Source organism: Triticum urartu, chromosome 5A, assembly GCF_056163025.1.
Source record: "Triticum urartu cultivar PI428250 chromosome 5A, HENAU_Tu73, whole genome shotgun sequence".
Lineage (NCBI taxonomy): Eukaryota > Viridiplantae > Streptophyta > Magnoliopsida > Poales > Poaceae > Triticum > Triticum urartu.
Genome location: NC_141877.1, coordinates 640,175,123 through 640,189,748, shown reverse-complemented (window position 1 = coordinate 640,189,748; position 14,626 = coordinate 640,175,123). Strand labels below are relative to the sequence as shown.

The 14,626-nt window shown below is 44.6% G+C and overlaps 2 protein-coding genes across 2 annotated transcripts; one reads left to right on the top strand and one right to left on the bottom strand.

Annotated features, from left to right (window-relative positions):
* Positions 1–976: 976 nt before the first annotated feature.
* Positions 977–10,174, top strand: EMB2763 (ribonuclease II family protein). Its single transcript, XM_087522177.1, has 24 exons — positions 977–1,192; positions 1,273–1,410; positions 1,511–1,668; positions 2,298–2,353; positions 2,462–2,584; positions 2,686–2,816; positions 2,920–3,160; positions 3,225–3,384; positions 3,786–4,026; positions 4,189–4,345; positions 4,420–4,488; positions 5,347–5,472; positions 5,632–5,684; positions 6,296–6,402; positions 6,527–6,581; positions 6,687–6,786; positions 6,865–6,976; positions 7,537–7,657; positions 7,778–7,837; positions 7,922–8,027; positions 8,322–8,417; positions 8,496–8,577; positions 8,745–8,810; positions 9,773–10,174. Exons 1-24 carry the CDS (start codon positions 1,139–1,141, stop codon positions 9,966–9,968), a joined length of 2,808 nt encoding a protein of 935 aa, XP_087378303.1. The 5' UTR covers positions 977–1,138; the 3' UTR covers positions 9,969–10,174.
* Positions 10,112–12,753, bottom strand: LOC147973648 (protein PIN-LIKES 7-like). The gene is made up of 10 exons (XM_087522178.1): positions 12,169–12,753; positions 11,997–12,076; positions 11,771–11,895; positions 11,550–11,671; positions 11,274–11,465; positions 11,076–11,195; positions 10,898–10,998; positions 10,752–10,804; positions 10,476–10,661; positions 10,112–10,402 (listed from the first exon to the last, which is right to left on the bottom strand). The coding sequence occupies exons 1-10, from the start codon at positions 12,520–12,522 to the stop codon at positions 10,278–10,280; spliced, it is 1,458 nt and encodes a 485-aa protein (XP_087378304.1). The 5' UTR covers positions 12,523–12,753; the 3' UTR covers positions 10,112–10,277.
* Positions 12,754–14,626: the final 1,873 nt, after the last annotated feature.

The following is a 14,626-nucleotide window of genomic DNA, read 5'->3' as shown; positions in this document are numbered from 1 at the left end:
CGCCTCTATAAGCGCACGGACGCACACCCTAACTTTATGAGCACCCCCAAGAGACTGAGACGGGAACATGTCCTCCCACTGAATGAATATCGCCAGAAACCTGAAATAAATTCAGAAATAATGCAAACAATAGTCTCAAGTCTAGCACTGAACTTTGGTGGGCTGATGATATCACTGTTCTCCTGACCATTCAACCATAAATTAATTTGCATACTGCCATGATGTGTGATACATAGATTTGAAGTTTTCTTTTTTTATAAAATAACCTGAGATTCAAATTGTGTAGAATTCCTAAGAAAATCCTCCTACTCGAATTGAAAACTAAACCCAGATCCGGGTTAAGCGCAACCCAGTACTAGCCGACCACGACACACACCAAACATATTAAACCCTTGTACTCCTTTGCCGCCGCCGCCATTCGCCGCTGAAGGTCTGCCCCCGACCCTCCTTCCTCGCGCCTCCCGCCGCCGCCGCTCCCCCGCGCCCCGCCGAGCTCCGGCGGATCTATCTTTGATGGATTTGCTCGGATTTGGACGTTGTTTGTCTATGTTCGTGTGTTTTTGGGTTGAATCATTCCGATCTACGTTATTCTTTATTGACGACGATTTGTTGTTCTGGTGTGCTGGTTCTATGGAGTCTTAGCACGATGATTTTCTAACTATTTACTACAACAAATTGTGTTCGACTCCGGCAATGGAGGGGTGATGATCGCGGTGCGTCTTCGGTTTCTTCCATGCTTGAAATTGTCACTAGATGGTCTACGAATCTGGATGTAATTTTTATTCTTTCCGATGTTCGTTGTACTGCCTTGATTGAATATAAACAGATTGAAAGTTTTTCAAAAAATGGATCTGAAGTTTTTTTTAATATAAAATAACTTGAGATCCAAATTAGGCACAACTGCTACGAAAATCCTATGACTGACCTCAGACTCGAATCGAGAACCCGAACCTAAACGCAGACCCAGGCTAAGCTCAACCCGGTACTCTTTTGCCGACCACGGCACGCACCAAACCTATTAAACCCCTGTACTCCTCCACCGCCGCCGCCGCCATTCGCCGCCGAAGGTCTGCCCCGACCCCCCTTCCCCGCGCCCCCCGCCGCCGCCGCTGCCCCGCGCCCCGTCGAGCTCGCCAACATGCTGCAGAGCAAGTCCTTCGTGAAGAAGACGAAGCAGGGCCGCGTCGTCAAGGTCGCCGCTCGGCACCACAACCTCCGCCTCGCCGAGGCCCCGCCGAAACCCTAGCTAACCCCTTCCGCCCGTCTGCGCAGGTGGTCCGGGAGCACTACCTCCGCGACGACATCCCCTGCGGCGCCTTCTCCTGCTCCTCCTGCGACGCGGCCGCCCGCCGCCTCAACGCCGACGCCGCCGCCATCCTCGTTGTCGACACCAACGTCGTGCTCCACCAGGTGCCCCTGCCTTTCCTGCTCCCACCTCTGGTCTCGTATTTAGCGTGCCTTGTAGGGGGTCGGGGGTTCCGATTGCTGATGCTCCGTGCGGTTGCTGCAGATCGATTTGTTGGAGAATCCGGCGATTGAAGATGTCGTGGTGCTGTCGGTGGTGCTGGACGAAGTGAAGAATAAGAACCTCTCCGTGTACAACAGGCTCAAGACCCTGTGCACCAACACGGCTCGGAGGTTCTTCGTGTTCACCAACGAGCACCACAGGTACGCCTGAATTGGTTCTCCATGGTTGTTTTGATTGGTCAGTAGGCGTGAGTTTAGGCTCTGGTATATTTGCTTTCTTCCTATCTAAAGCAGAATTCGTTGAGATTTCTAGTCGATGGGGTGGTGCAGATAAACCACGTAGCTATGAAACTATAGTTTGTTACTGAGTGAGAAAATCAAGTAAAGCTCAAGGAATAAGCTACTGATATCACTCCTGCATCTGCTCTGTTTTTTTTGAGCTACGCATCTGCCCTGAATTGTGCATCTGCCCTGAATCTCTGGCCACATATCTTAGGGTAACTAAGCTGACTTGCAGTAAATTATTTAAACTGGGCCAAGTTGATTTTGTCTTCCCTAAAACTGTGTTCAAGTGGTGTTCAGTTGTTCACTCCCAACGGCAGTTATCTTTGGCATGTATGGCGCTTAGACCTGAACTTGAACATTATTTGCAGTTTGCATTGGCAAAATTTCTCTGCACGTTGCACTACAAACGAAGTACTTATCTGCAACTAATTAGTAATTCTGCTTTTGTCCCATTAGACATTAGAACTTGCATCTCCTTAGCATCAGCGATGTTATTCTTCCCTGTTCACATGGTTAGGATTACTCATTTACTGAAAAACATACAGGGATACTTATGTCAAGGAGATGGTTGGAGAGAGCCCAAATGATCGTAATGATAGAGGTACCGAGTTGCTTAATTATATTTATGTACAGTATATCCCATTTCCAGTTATTCTATGTACACTTTATGTATGCTCTGCTCTTTACTCGCCACTTCTTCTCTATTCAGCAATCCGTGTTGCTGCTCGTTGGTACCAGAGTCACCTCGGTGACAGTGCCAAAGTGTTGCTGGTCACAAATGATAGAGATAACAAACGGAAAGCTACTGAAGAAGGCCTAAACGCAGAGACAGGTGCTAGTTGGATAGTCTGTTACATGAAATTCATAGCTGAATCCTTTACAATACTGCATGAATGATTTTATGGTTGCCTCACAAACTATTTCTGGTTCCAGTTGAGTCATATGTACGATCGCTTGCGCAGCCTGGTTTGCTCGATTTGGTGGTTGTCCCAAGTAGCGGAGATGTTGCCATGGAAGATGTAGAAGATCTTAGACCATCCAAAAGGAAAATAGTTTACAATGAGGTATACCAAGCTAGTATTAACTATGCATTTTTCATCCTCACGTTCTTGCTACAATAACCACCTAGTGTCAAATATAATATATGCTACCTTGATATTATTGCAGCATAAACCTATGTCGGAAATTACATCTGGTCTGCGCTGTGGAATTTATCATCAAGGGAAGCTTCGAGTTAATCGTTACAATCCATTTGAAGCATATGTCGGTAGTGAGAGCATTGGGGATGAGATTATTATCCGTGGGAGTTCAAATATGAACAGGTCCTTTGACGGAGATATAGTTGCTGTAGAACTCTTGCCACAGGATCAGTGGCATGATTCAAAGTCATTTATTGCTGATGATGATGGTATGTTGTTCATTTTTTGATGCATCTCATTTTTCTTATCTGATGGATGTTTCTGTTATTTCAGAAGATGATAATGAAGATGATGTCCGGTTGGTTCCAAATAGTGCTGATGATGCTCCACGAAACACAAATTCCATGCAACCAACAGTTGGATCATCAGCTGCTTCTGTCCCCAGTCGTCCAGTTGGGCGTGTTGTTGGTATCATCAAGCGGAATTGGAATTCGTGAGTTCTATATGATCTGAATGATATTTATCTAATTATGATCTCCTGATATGTAAAGATGACATCAGAATATGCACAATTCATTCAGTCAATGTGAAATATCAACCCAGAAGGATATATCCTGCTCGTGTTTTTACGTCTATATGCCTGCATGCTGTATGTTGACAGCATATCTGCCCTGCTACTTCACACATGTTGGTTTCAATATTTCGCAAAAAAAGAAGGTTTCAATATTTCAGGCATTTCTTACAATCTTTGGTTGGTTAGACATGACATCACTATTTGTATGTTGCCAAGATTATGCTAATACTTGTTCCATCCAGCAAACTATTTAGTTTATATTGCAACTTCAGTTGTTTTTGTGTATTGATGCATAAAAATGAAATACTTGTATACTGCAGGTATTGTGGATCATTGGAGCCAATGCCCATGCCTGCTGGTAGCGGGGGCGTTGCTCATGCTCTCTTTGTGTCAAAAGATCGAAGAATTCCTAAGATTCGGATTCAAACTAGACAACTTGGGAATCTTTTAAATAAAAGGATTATCGTTGCAGTTGATTCATGGGATGTCATGTCTCGATACCCATCAGGACACTATGTGCGGACTATAGGAGATATTGGCGATAAAGAAACTGAAACAGAGGCAAGTTTGTATACCTAATTTTTAGTACATCACTTTGTAGGAGCTGCAGTCCAGCCTACGTTATCCAATTAGTTGCTGCATGCTAAGATCATGCATTTGATGCTAGCATGCTAAGATCATGCATTTGATGCTAGCATGCTAACTGATATACACATAATACAGGTTGTCCTAATAGAGAATGATATTAACACAAGACCTTTCTCTACACAAGTCCTTGCTTGTTTGCCGCCTTTGCCTTGGACATTGTCACCTGAGGATGTGGCTAATCCTAATAGGCAAGACTTGCGGCATGTGAGAGTTTTTAGTGTGGATCCACCTGGTAAGTTAATCATGATAAGTGTACCCTGTTCTTTTGCAGTTGAATTGCATTCTTACCATTAAACTGCTATTTAGGTTGTAGGGATATTGATGATGCACTACATTGCACACCGCTTCCAAATGGGAATTTTGAAGTTGGAGTTCGTATCCTTTATCAGTTTACCTTCTAGTATGCAGTTCAAGTCTGCAATGGATGTTAATCTTGTTCTCTTCAGTTTTTAACTTGTACTTTACATTTGAGTTAATATTTGCCATCTAATTTCCATTTTTTTAACTCCACGATAGCTTTCATAAATTGTGAGTAGGATCTGTTGCATCTACCTGGGTTTGAGCTCATCACATAAGCTTGATTGTTTAGTTATAACGAAAGAACCAAATCATGTGATTTTGTTCTATATGCTCTTGCTTGGAACAAACTCAATTCCTAAATCCTTTTGGTTGATAGATCATTACTCTTGGTGCGCGGATTGCTCAATTTCAATAGGAATGCCAATTCCCAGAAATACTTTCCTCATGAAAAATTGGTTTGGGGGCATTCACAGTGGTTCATGTGGCATTGTCAATTTGGACTAAAGATTAGGTGGTGGGGCAGTTAATGAAGAGAGAGATGCAGGTTGTATCTCATACTAGATGCCACTAATTTGAGAACAACAATGTTGATTTAATGCTGAAGTATATGACCAATTTAGATACAGCACATTTAAATTGGGATGGTTTTATCTATACATTCGTTTAATGCATTCTCTCACCAATAGATACAAACCATTGCGAGTGGCCGAGTGCCCTGAGCATTGCTGGTGTAATAATTGACTATTTTTGCATTTTTTTGTTATGCTAGTTCTTGTGTCCAGGGTTCAAACTATTTTATCTCTGCTCTTGACCTTGGGTATCGACAGCTGTATGTTGTCGACAGGATATATATGGGATGTGTTTCTTTCCTATTTTGTTTTATGCTGTTGCTATTGATGTGGAGATTTGCAGTTCTTGACTTGGACTGACCAGATATTGCTGATGTCACTAATTTTGTCCATCCTGGTACCCCTCTTGATGAGGAGGCCTCTCAAAGGGCAACTTCTGTTTATCTTGTTGGACAACGAATTGACATGCTGCCGAAGCCTCTAACTGAAGGTATTGCCTTCATTTATATGGCATGCACACTGAATTACTGATTACTGAATCAACTGCGCCAAAGCATTGCATTGAATTTGATAATACTCACCTTAATGTTAATATGTATGGGCAGAAGTGACTCATTTTTCTTTCTTTCTGAATTTTGTTGTTTTCTAGATGTTTGTTCCCTTCGTGCTGATGTTGAGAGGCTGGCATTCTCCGTCATTTGGGTGAGTCTAATTGTGTTTTTGTGATGTCAATTTATCTGATGTACGAGGATATATAAATGTGGTCATTAAGTTTTTGCTCTTATCGAAAAAGGTTTGTTGTGTGGAGGCTGTCCATAGTCCTTGTGTCCTACTAGCTCTATGATCTCAGAGTCCATACTATATTCAAGCTCAAATGCAATGAATTATTTTTGCACAACTTTCACTAAGCTTTTCCACAAGTGATTTGGATCATTTGTCAATACACCCTAGCCTTTTGGTCATATATATAATTTATTCTTGCAAACTGCACTTTATGTGTAATCTGCGCTAATGCCATTTTCCTCAAAGAAAAATCTTCTCCGAGACTCATGAGTGCAGAGTGCGGTGTGCTTAGAAAGTTACTAACTTGTTAGATCCAAGTCATACAATATGCCTGCATGTTGGATTAGGGCAATAGCTTGGCATTTTTTTATCCTGTGGTATCACAGACAGAGTATTATCATCATCTGCCTTTGGCATTTCTTCTGTTCATCCTCGTCCGTTTTGAAGTGATTACATCTGTCCCTTTAAATGAGTATATGCTAATTCTTGTATCCTGGTGCTTTGGAATTTTTGGAATGTCATGTGTGCAGGAAATGACACCTGATGCTGATATCATATCTTCAAGATACACAAAGAGTGTTATAAAGTCTTGTGCTGCAATGTCTTATGTGGAAGCCCAAGCAAGAATGGATGACAGGTGCTTTATGGCATTTAGCTGTCTCAGATTGCATTACTTATATGCAGAGATACAATTTTTTGTTGGTCTAGCAGGCCAAAAACATTGTCATAAAATTGATCGTTTCATTCCTTGAAATTTCCAGCCGTTTGGTCGATCCACTGACTGTAGACTTGCGGAACTTAAATTCATTAGCAAAGGTTTGTTCTTGTGTTACCATATCTCGGTCTGCAATAAATATTCTTGTCTGTTACCATGTACTACTGAGTATTATTATTAAGCTTATGTTTTGAATGCTTATGTAGATAATGAGAAATCGACGTTGCGAAAGAGGGGCCCTGACTCTTGCTTCAGCAGAAGTTAAATTCGAAATTGACAGTGAAACTCATGATCCCCTTGACATAGGTATTCAGATTTGTAAACCTGACTCCTGTACTATTTCTATACTTCTATAGATGAAATACTTACACTCAAGTTCAACAGGAATATATCAAATTCGTGAGGCAAACCAAATGATTGAAGAGTTTATGTTGGCAGCAAATGTTTCTGTTGCTGAGAAGATTTTGCAGCACTACCCCTTGTGTTCATTGCTACGGTACACATTTGCTCTGTTATTTTTTATTTTGTCACATTCGGATCAGATTAAGGTACTCTGGTAGTGCATCCAAGTATATCTGAATTTCTAGGAGAACCCTTTGAAAATATTGATCATGTCTTATTCGTAATTGAATACATTTTTGGCCTGTCGACCTGTTCATTCAAGTTTATAGAGATAAAGTTGCTTAGACGCCATCATAAAATAACCAATAGCACAGGAGAGTTTAGTCCAATGAGGTAGGATGCCAAAATATTATGTATGTGATTGTGGAGTCTCCTGATGTTACCAAGTTGCATTTATATGATTGCTCATGAACTAATTCTCGATATTCGTACAATATTTTCCATCTGGCACATATTGGCAGCTGTAAACAAAATACATTCAGCCGTTGACTAGTTTGTCCTTGCCAAGGATGGTTTAAGAACTTATTTGTGACTGCCATCTTCTTACACTATTTATGCAACAATTTCAAAGAATGTACCAGTTCTTTCCTACAGCTGCTGTATCATTTAAATTACCTTTTCTGAGCATGCTAATTTTTCTCTGATTGGCATCAGGCGTCATCCTAGTCCAACAAAGGAGATGCTTGAGCCATTACTCCGTACTGCCTCCTCTGTTGGCCTAAGTCTAGACGTATCATCCTCAAAAGCATTAGCTGAATCACTTGATAATGCGAAGGTGAGAATGACCTGTATTATTTTATTCTACGGTGTAACCACATTTAGGTGACAGTCCTATGTAGCTGGGTAATATTTGTTTGGAGCATTATCTCACCTGCCGTTAATGCTTCACATGCAGAGAGATGACCCGTACTTCAACAAGCTTATCCGGATTTTGGCAACTAGATGCATGACACAAGTATGATAGCAGTTTTGAAGTTCAAAATATCCTGACTCACTGATTTCAACTATATCTATATAACTTTATTCTTGCAATACACAGGCAGTTTACTTTTGCAGTGGAGATTTGAGCTTGTCTGAGTATTATCATTATGGGCTTGCATCTGCTCTGTATACTCATTTCACTTCTCCTATTCGCAGATACGCAGGTTAGTTTTTCTTCACCGATAGGTGCTTTGATGCTCAACGATATTACCTGAATTCGACTGATGATTGTTGGACATAGCAAGTATTTATCCATGTTACTTTCTCCGGCTATGAGCTAATTAGTTTAGTTGGGAAGTTCAGTTGGAATAACTATTTCATGCACCTTTTGTACATAGTGAAAGTTGTTTGTAACACGTTGTATATTCTGTGGACTAAGTTAAAATGTAGAAGAAAGAAGAGGAGGAAACCTATGAAATGTGAGATTGGTGTCTGATTCTACATCTTTCCGATTGCAGATGTTGTGGTGCATAGGTTGCTAGCTGCTGCTCTAGATATTGCGAAACTTCCACCAGTCTTCCAGGATGGTCCACAACTCACAGGCATCGCCGACAGTGAGTGATCCAATGCACTACTGAAGTGGGTCTTTATATGTTTTGCAAGATTTGATACTGACATTATTATCATGTCAGACTTGAATTATAGGCACCGAAATGCCCAAATGGCAAGCAGAGCATCGGTTGAGCTCCACACTCTCATATATTTCAGGACAAGGTACATTTTAATTGTCAATGGCTCTTTTATTTATAAGTTACAGTAGATAGTATGTTCTTAAGACGAGGATAGTAAGAAATGGCTCAAGTCTGTTCGTGGAGTACATATATCATCTGAGTGACCATAGTTAGGATCATTGATACTGCTCTACACTTTTAACTGTGCAGGCCCGTGGATACTGAAGCTAGAATAGTAAAGATCAAGGCAAATGGTTTCATAGTCTTCGTCCCAAAGTATGGATCTCTCTCCACAGCCCCGCTTCCCCTCCTCCTCTCTCCCACCTTCTCATTTATTTGCCAAGTTAGACTAATAATGAACGTCCTGCTCAGAAGTCACAAGTATAAAAAATCACACCCCAGCAAAGTCCTGATCAGTCATCTTAAATTAAATTAGTACCAACTTATTGATGGACCTGAAGCAACCCAATCTAGGATCTGCCAATTGCTATTGCATGGATACTGAGCTTCAATCTTGTTTCTGGTCACTGTGTTGTTCTTAGAAATCTGAGATGGCAGGTCTGCTTATAAAAATTAGTTGGTTCTAATTGTTTGTAGTTTAATAAGTATTAAGATATTCGAGCATTTTGTTGACACACTATGGTGCATTTTGGTTCCCTACCCCTCGTCAGTGAAGCCAAAAATTAGTAATGGTTATGGAGATTAGCTAGCAGGCTAGGATTTACTTGCTTTCTGTATCTGGTAATGCACCCCAAAATGCCGTACAGAAGTTTCCCCGTTTCTAGGCGTGTAAAAACTGATACAAAATGTGGCCAGCAATTTTGCTGCATGCCAAGATGATGTGGGAAACTATGGCTGGCACATTGATTTGATTGACTAGGCATCCATCCAGCTTCATTTATTGCGGTATCATCTAAACCTGGCGGGTGATTTGCAATCTGTTTGCACCTTCGAATTTCTTATGATGGGATCAACAAATCGATATCCATATACTAATTTGGAGCCGATAAATATTTGGTGCTACGTGGGGCCCACATGTCATGGTCCTACCAGGGATAATTTAAGTCTGCAGGGAAATGAACCAAACATGCCCTGTGTTATTCCTTGTTCTCAATCTGGAGTTTTAATTTTTCCAAATACTTCCAAATAATAGTAGTTCTTCAATTCCAGCATCCTCTGCGATGGGTATGCATTAGCTAGCGCCTTTCTTGTTCTCATTTGGTACTTTTTCGCAACAGGTTTGGCATAGAAGGGCCCATCTATCTTACGGCGAAGGGAGACAAAGGGGCTGACTGGGTAGTAGACGAGGTTCACCAGAAAGTAACCAAGCCTGGAACAAACATAAGCTATGCTGTGTTGCAGAGTGTTATGATCCATATGGAAGTGGTGGAGCCTCAGCCCCACCGCCCCAAGCTGCAGCTCACCCTCATATGAACAACAAATGTATGATTGAATTGTAACATTAGTGCATTCACCCTTTTTCCGCTACAACAGTGTACTAGGTCCATTCTTTAATTCAACAAACATTGGTGATTTTATGATATTGTCAAATCAGCCTGGAATTGCTCTTCACAGAGTTGTAAAAATCTCTCTTTATTGATGCTAAAAATCTAGCATGACCTGCTGTGTTCCCCTTGTCAGTTGCTCATCTCTGGGCAGATCTTATTTGTGTTATCACTTGACAATGCTTGAAACACATTTGTACAAATATGCTGGTGCAAAATTTTCTTGCTGAAGAGATCCTCAGGACACGAGTGACATGAACACCGTCGACCAGAGGGTGAGCGCCAGGGCTGCAACCAGGTGCGTCCAGAGGAAGACGATGGAGCACTCCTCTTCCCCAACATCAAACAGCTGAGCTATCGTCCCTGCAATACCAGAGGAGCCAACAACTCAGAACACTGGCATCTAAGAGCACGCTACCGTGGTACGTTGACATACCGATGCTCATGGCCGGGGGAACCGTGGACTGTAGCAGGAGAACGTAACGGTACAGGGGCGATCTTGGCAGGAACCCGAGCTCGCTGGCAGCCTTCACCACCCCGATTCCGCACGCTGGGAGGATGACGAAGCGTATCGCGATGATCGATACGACCACCAGGGGCTTCATCGTCGTCCTGCCTCTGCCTGGCCGTGCGAATCTTTGCAAACATGAGCATGGGAAAAATGCGCAACCCGGGAAAACTGTGAGGAAGTCTCACAGAGAATGAACTTCACCTTTTGTAAGGTTTCCGCCAAGTATGAGGACGGTGCATGGTATGGCGGCATCTCTGCTCGTGTCATCCATGAGAAGTCAGCAGCAGTTGGATATAAAGGATGCAAGATCCAAGACAAGTGCTGCTATGCTATAAATCTGGACCTACGCTAGTAACTTGGCAGTATCTTGGACTACTCGGAGAGGGGCGTCTTCCTCCGTAATGAGCGGTCTCAGCTTGTCGATCGCGCCGACGGTAAACCCTACGAGCTACAGAGCGGTAGCAGTTAGATGCGAATTCCAGAGCTCATTTGTGTGCTCATTGTGGTGCAAAGAGAGTCACATACCGCGGCAACACTGGGAGGTGACCACAGTTCATTCAGTATCTCTACCAGCAGATCCTTTGCTCTTCTTAAGCAGCGCATGAAGCTAGCAGCAACATCGTTGGCAGGCAAGCTAGAACTGACCTGCAACCCAAATTCAGAAAATGTAAGGTTCGTTCATCACTCACACAGGCAACTGAAGAATTTGTTAGCACTACTTACGGGCTCGCTCTCGACATCCTCATGAAATTCCCCTGACGACAGGGGAAGAAAAGCCGCATGATTGCCATTTTCAGCTTCTCCCGAGTTTTCTTCTTTCGTCAAGTTAGTTGTAGGATCACCGCATTTCTTGTACAGCTGAGCAGATCTCTTCATGACGCTGTAGCTATGAGTCCAGATAAAGAAATTCCCTAGCTGCACGAAACGTTTCTGAATCCAAAATGCACCATGCATGACAGTCCTGACAGAGGAGTTATTCAGGCGCGGCGACGAGCTTACCGCCATGGACAGCGAGACGTAGGAGAGGCCGAGAGAGTTGCAAGTGTCGGCATCACCAAAGGGGCTGTCCTCCTCGCTGCAAATCGCCGGGACAATCATCAGAGGAATGGTTCCCCAGTTACCTGAAAATGTACATGCAGGTTAGCACATAGAAAAGCTCGCTTAGAAAGTCTGAAAACTGAAGAAATACATTCGCCATTTCAGTGTGAGTGGCGACGTGCCTGCTGAGCTGCAAGCAATGACAAGCCCCTGAAGATGTGCTCCTGGCCTCAGGGCCTTGACGGCCAGCCATCCGAGAGTTGCTCCGATGAGGAATATGATGCCCATGTTCACTGGCATGAACCACCTTAACTCATCATCAAGTTCAGAAATGAGCAATCAAATACGTAGAACAGTTTTCATTAATCCATGTAAATATTCTACTAGTGGTAGATAATTCGATCGAACCAGGAAATGATGTCCTTGAGCGTGACGGTGCCTGCCAAGCTCGAGAAGACGAGCGACGGGACGAACACGATGTAAACAACCTGCAGAATCAAACAAAGAAATGGATAGATAAATGGATTGAAATCACTGTTATGTCTTGCAAATCTGTAGCTGATTGATGCGTGGTGACGACCTTGTTTATGTGCCTCCGAGCATCGGAGGTGAGGACGTCGAAACGGCTGGACGCGAGGCAGGCGCCGAGGCCGCCGGCGAGGAGGACCTGCAGAACGGGCAGCCATGCCACGGCGAGCAGAGACCAGAACCTCATCTTGCCTTGCAGGAGGCGACGAGAGAGATCGGAGATGGTTCTGGTGCGAATGGCTTTGAAGAACTGGCCGAAGAGCCCAAGCTGCTGTGCTGTGCTGTGCTGTGCAGTGCTGCCCATGCGGCGGCGCGACCGCTTTGCTGGCTGCTGTGGACGCACACGTTTCTGCTCATCAGGCCGCGCGTGTCGATCGACGCCCAGACCCAGCCAGATGCTTTCCATTTTGCGCCGAGGCGCAGACGACGAAAACGACTTTTGGTTCTTCAGCAGCGGAGACAAATACGAATTTCGTTCGACTGCTCTGTCTTCCGCCTCGTTTCGTCGTTCCAGGCGCAGGAACGAACCGAAAGAGAGAGACGGGCGGTGAGCCACCTGATCTCTGAAATCACCAGGCAGGAGTATATTTCGTCTTAGAGAAGTTTAGTACTCCCCTCGCAAAAATAAATAAATAAAGAAAAACCATAGAAAAATCACACATCATGCTCGCTGGGCTAGCAAGCCGCCATGCGGCAACCATGGTGTGCCTTGCGCCCTCCAAACTCTCTCCCACGCCGGGGCACCCTTTAAGTAGTCGCACCCTTTGATCCCGACCTGACCATCGAAACTAATTACTTATTTCCCACCTTCATTGCACAAGCGAAAAGAGTGAGAGTAAAGCGCACATTACCCCAACCTTTTGAAAATATCATATTACAACCCCGAACTCCGAACCGAAACAAATTACCCCCTAAACTCGTAAAACCATACAAACTACCCCCCCCTCCTCCCCGAATTCCCAAATTTTGTTCGATTTTTAGACCTCGGCATCCTGAACCCTGTTTTGATGCCACACAGACGGCACATCATCTTGGTGGAACCCCGGGCAACATACCTGAGTCAACTATGATCCGAACAAAATCACTACCCCTTCCATTTTCTCTATATTTCTCGTCGCATCTGTCGTCGTCGTCATAGCCTTTATGGGCGAGCTTGTCACTAGGAAGCTGCACACCATGATGCCCAGAGGAGAGCCACCAGACCCCATCCGAGCGGAGTAAATGACGACTCGATACACTGCTCGTCGAGGGGATGAAATCAATTCATCCAGTGCTAGCTTAGGAAGACGGGATCTGACAGTGAGTGGGAAATGAGGTGGGGGGTGAAGAAGCAGAGATCAATGTTGGATTTGGCGCGACGGGCACATTAAGTTCATATGAGAGAGTGGGAGGATATGTATAAGGTTGGTGCAACGGTGGCTACTGCTCCAGCCATCGAACCAAGAATCATACTGGAAGGGCGGCGACAGTAGGCGAGGGAGCAAGCGCTGGATGCAGACGCGGTAGTCAGGTGAGGGTGGTGGTGGGAGGTGTGCGTGTGTGTGTGTGTGAGAGAGAGCCTGATTTCCATGCTTGGGTAAGTTGTGGGACCCACCTGTTGGGGAACGTAGTAATTTTAAAAAATTTAACGCACACGCAGGATCATGGTGATGCATAGCAACGAGATGGGAGAGTATCGTCCACGTACCCTCGTAGACCGTTAAGTGGAAGCGTTACGACAACGCGGTTGATGTAGTCGTACGTCTTCACGATCGACCGACCCTCAGTACTGAACATACGACACCTCCACGTTCAGCACACGTTCAGCTCGGTGACGTCCCGCGAACTCACAATCCAGTAGAGCTCGGGGAAGAGTTTCGTCAGCACGACGGCGTGGTGACGATGTTGATGAAGCTACCGCATCGGAACTACTGGGCCAAGAGAGGACAACCTGTTGTTCCTGCTCCTCCTTCTTCGCTTCGGGGACGGAGGTCCTACGGTAGGTAAGAGCACGCACAAGCACTTGACTGAAGAGGACCAGCGCTTCTACTCCTCACAGAGCTTCGCCTAAACACCGCTACAGTATGACTGAGGTGGATTATGGTGGAGGGGGGCACCGCACATGGCTGGGAGAGATCTTTGTGATCAACTTGTGTGTCTACAGGTGCCCACCTGCCCCTGTATATAAAGGAGCAAGGGGGAGGCCGGCCGGCCCTTGTTGGCGCGCCAGGAGGAGGAATCCTACTCCTTCCTACTCCTACTAGGAGGGGGAAAGGAAGGAGAAGAAAGAGAAGGAAAGGGGTTGCCCCCCCTCTCCTAGTCCAATTCGGACCAGAGGGAGGGGGCGCGCTGCCTGCCCTAGGCCGACCCCTCTCTCTTTCCCTTATGGCCCAACAAGGCCCATTAGCCCCCGGGGGGTTCCGGTAACCCCTCCGGTACTCCAGTAAAATCCCGACTTTACCCGGAACTCTTCCGATGTCCAAATGTAGGCTTTTGATATATCAATATTTATGTCTCGACCATTTCGAGAC